This window comes from Plectropomus leopardus, unplaced genomic scaffold (genome assembly GCF_008729295.1).
Source record: "Plectropomus leopardus isolate mb unplaced genomic scaffold, YSFRI_Pleo_2.0 unplaced_scaffold16576, whole genome shotgun sequence".
Taxonomy (NCBI): Eukaryota; Metazoa; Chordata; class Actinopteri; order Perciformes; family Serranidae; genus Plectropomus; species Plectropomus leopardus.
This window is the reverse complement of record NW_024617806.1, coordinates 1-3,342: the sequence shown is the minus strand read 5'-3', so window position 1 is coordinate 3,342 and position 3,342 is coordinate 1. Positions and strand designations below refer to the sequence as shown.

Genomic DNA, 3,342 nt, shown 5'->3' with positions numbered 1-3,342 from the left:
TATTTTCTGGCAATTTTGGTTTGTTTAAAGAGTTTAAAAGGAAGGATTAGCTAAATTATTCATTTTTTTTTTCTTACTATTTAAGATTTTATAATGCAACATCAGAAAAAAATGACTCATAAAATACGCCCATGTCGGAGCATTTTTAAGTCTTTTAAAAGACTGATTTAAGACATTTTAATACCAATTAAGGCCTTTTATTATGAGTGTTTTTCTTACTTTTATGGGGGACATTTTGGGCTGCAGAATCAATTTTAGCTGAAAATTAAAAATAAAAATGAGAGTAAGGCTGTAACCATAAACGATATGGTTCCACCACCGTTGGCGGTCGGACTGCTTTGAGTTGCAGCTGTGAGGTTTTCTGCTTCCAGCAGCCAGCAGCATTCATAAAGTGACTCTGATATAAAAAATAATACTGAGGTGATAGAGGACGAACAAATCCAGGTTAAACGTGATTTAAAAACATCTGAGGTAGAGTGACAAACGGGGACAATAACCGGTGAAATTACAAGTAACGAGATACCCGGTGAGGTGTTCTGTCATTTCTATTAAGAAATTAATTTAGAGAAATTAAAGAGGAAACTTGGCCGTTAAAATAAAATATTTTGTCATGTTGAGTTTCAGGTGTCTGACTCGTTTCTCAGCTCGTCACATTCGTGCCTTGTTAGCGACCGTTAGCTCGTAGCAGGTAAGATACTGTACACTTAAAAAGAATAAAAACCCCTTAACCCCCAAAAAGAAAAAATATAAATCAACACGGATGTTTTGGCTGCTGTAAATACGCTGCAGACGTGTTTGTTTTGTACAATAACCAAATAAGAAAAAATCACAGCATCAAAATACGGCTTCAAAATGATACAGCTGAAGGTAAAAACACCTTTTTTTTTTGTTTATCACAAAAACAATCAACAACTTCAAGCTTAAAGATGAACGATTCCAATAAAACCGCAAAAATACTTCACTCTCCTGTCGGGTGATTTTATGTGGGCGTATCCCGAAACTGGCCGTTCCACAAGAAACGCAGTTGGTCACTCGTCTTGTCAATCAAACGATGGTTTCCCTTTGTTAAACGATGTCCCCGTCGGCCTCACCGTTTATCCGTCAGTTAAACGGTAATCTTCTGGTGAATTGCAGCTCTTTGCTCCGCCGCCTTGTGAAAGAAACGTCCTTATTGGTCACTGACGAGATGTTACTGCCTCCGCCTGCTGGCAACGATCCTACCGGAGCGTCTCGCTGTCAATCACGATCAATAAAAGTACACTTAGTCTCACCCTGCGGCAAAGAAAATGTCAATCACACCTGGGTGTCAGCCCTCCGCCTGTCCATCAAACGATACTGTCCTGAAGCAGCGGCTCAAAGTCCTCGTCGCTGGCGGCGGGAGGGTTCTCCTCGTCGCTGCCCGGGAGCGGCGTGTTGATGTGGACGCCGGCCAGCGAGGACATGGACTCTTTGCTGTCCAGGTGGGGCTTGTCGCTGAGGGACAGCTGGGAGGGAGAGGAGGAGCAGGAGGGCTTCTCAGGGATGAAGAGAGCCACGAGGAAGGCGACGACCACGGTGCACGCCCCCAACAGGAAGGGCGGGCCGGGGATGAGGCCTCGCTGAAGGACGGAGAGGACAGAGATATTTTTTACTTTCATTATCTCAAATCTCATCTGCAACAGGGCTGTAATGGTGTGAAACTTTAGTTAAATCTAAATTTCAGAAAGTGTAACAGGTTTACAGTATAAAGTCTTTATTATCTGATGCAGTTACCCTTTAACCCTTTGATACCTGAGCAAAGTGGCTTGATATCTTTAAAAAACACAGGAATAGGGCAACAACCAAGAAATGGCCCAAATACAGCAAGAAATTAGCAGAAAGTTGCAAGAAAAGTGCCTGAAAATAATTTAAAAAAAAGAATAAACACAAAAAGGCCAAGAATAAACTTGACCTTAAACCTTGAAGACTTTATGACAATGGCTACTTTATTCTACTTTACTCTAACTGCAGTTCATTCAATATCTTTTTTTAATTTTAGCAGTAAATATTAGTTTAAAGGACATTTTAAAATATTGCAATATATATTGTGTATTGTGATATAGCCTTAAAATGTTGCAGCAATATTTAAACTTTTATTAGTTTGCTTGTTGATTGTTTTGAACGTCTCCGTTCACGCTCTGCATCATTAAAAATGAGGATCTCCATCAACAGATTTCCAGTCTTAATAAAGGTTTGAACTAATTATTTTGAGTAACCGGGTCATGATTTTTGTAATATTGCAGTTGAATTTTTCATATATTTTTTTTCTTTTGGCGCTGTGAGCACCACAAACCGAGTCCCATCTCGTTCCATTAATTTGGAGAGAAGTTGGACATCTCTACAGCCGATATCTTCAACACTGCAACTCAAACCAAAACAATCTAAAAGAATCAACAGCCAAAGCGGTAAGAGGAAAAATGTGTTTCTGATTGAAGGGTGAGCTGTCTCCAGGGTTCCTACAGCTTAAGACAGTTGGGATTTAAGACCTTTTAGGACTTTTTTAATGCTACTTGGAATGACATTTTACAGAATTTTACAGAAGCCAGTACTGTAGGAAAAAACACGCACTGACATTAATCAGTTAAGGTTAGGGGGAATTTTATTTTATTTTTCAAATATTAGTAATATTAATGCAAGAAGTCTTTGGTAAATTAATTATTATTTAAAAGTTAGCCATTATTTTGAGCTTTTCGAAAGCAATGTCAGAAAAAAAAGCAGTTTAAAGACCTCTGAAAGATTGATTTAAGTCAGTTAAATGCGAATAAAGGCCTTATTTTTAGATTTATGGATTCAATGCCTTTCAAGACTTTTTAAGGAACCCTGTGTCTCTTTGAGCAGGGAAGCTCGTGGGAGTTTTTAAAAGCCTGCAGAGGTGTGTGTGTATGTGACTGTGCGCTGCACCTCAGTGGGGCTGTGCAGCGGCAGGGGGTCGATGTTGAACTCTCCCTGGATCGGGTCCATGGTGTTGAGCTCCACGTTGAAGAGGAAGAAGATGAATCCGTACAGAGCTGGACCCAGACCGTTACACAGACCTCTGATCCCCGTGATCATCCCCTGGACCACACCTGCAGCGGAGGTCACGTTATTAAAGACGCGCTGCTGCTGACACACAGATTTAGCTGGCAGAGGATTTATTTCACTGGTTCAGTAACATAACCTCCTCTGAAAGATCCATAATAACACACCGACCTATTGATCCGAGGAGGAGACGAGACCGTGACTTTCTGCCTCCTTTATTATGTAAAATGTATCAGGCACTAGTTACATCATTGATCAACACATTAAAAGAGGAGAGGAGAGGAGAGGAGAGGAGAGGAGAGGAGA

The 3,342-nt window shown here is 40.5% G+C and overlaps 1 protein-coding gene across 1 annotated transcript; it reads right to left on the bottom strand.

Moving 5' to 3' along the window:
* Nucleotides 1-24: 24 nt before the first annotated feature.
* On the bottom strand, nucleotides 25-3,079 carry LOC121964657 (hippocampus abundant transcript-like protein 1). Its single transcript, XM_042514855.1, has 2 exons — nucleotides 2,920-3,079; nucleotides 25-1,598 (listed from the first exon to the last, which is right to left on the bottom strand). The coding sequence occupies exons 1-2, from the start codon at nucleotides 3,067-3,069 to the stop codon at nucleotides 1,326-1,328; spliced, it is 423 nt and encodes a 140-aa protein (XP_042370789.1). The 5' UTR covers nucleotides 3,070-3,079; the 3' UTR covers nucleotides 25-1,325.
* Nucleotides 3,080-3,342: the final 263 nt, after the last annotated feature.

Excerpts from the sequence above, each read along its gene's own strand:
- LOC121964657 (XM_042514855.1), bottom strand. The coding sequence starts at position 3,069 with ATGATCACGGGGATCAGAGGTCTGTGTAACGGTCTGGGTCCAGCTCTG. Across the intron at positions 1,599-2,919 it reads CGCTGCACAGCCCCACTGAG|CGAGGCCTCATCCCCGGCCC; the intron begins GTGCAGCGCACA and ends TCCGTCCTTCAG.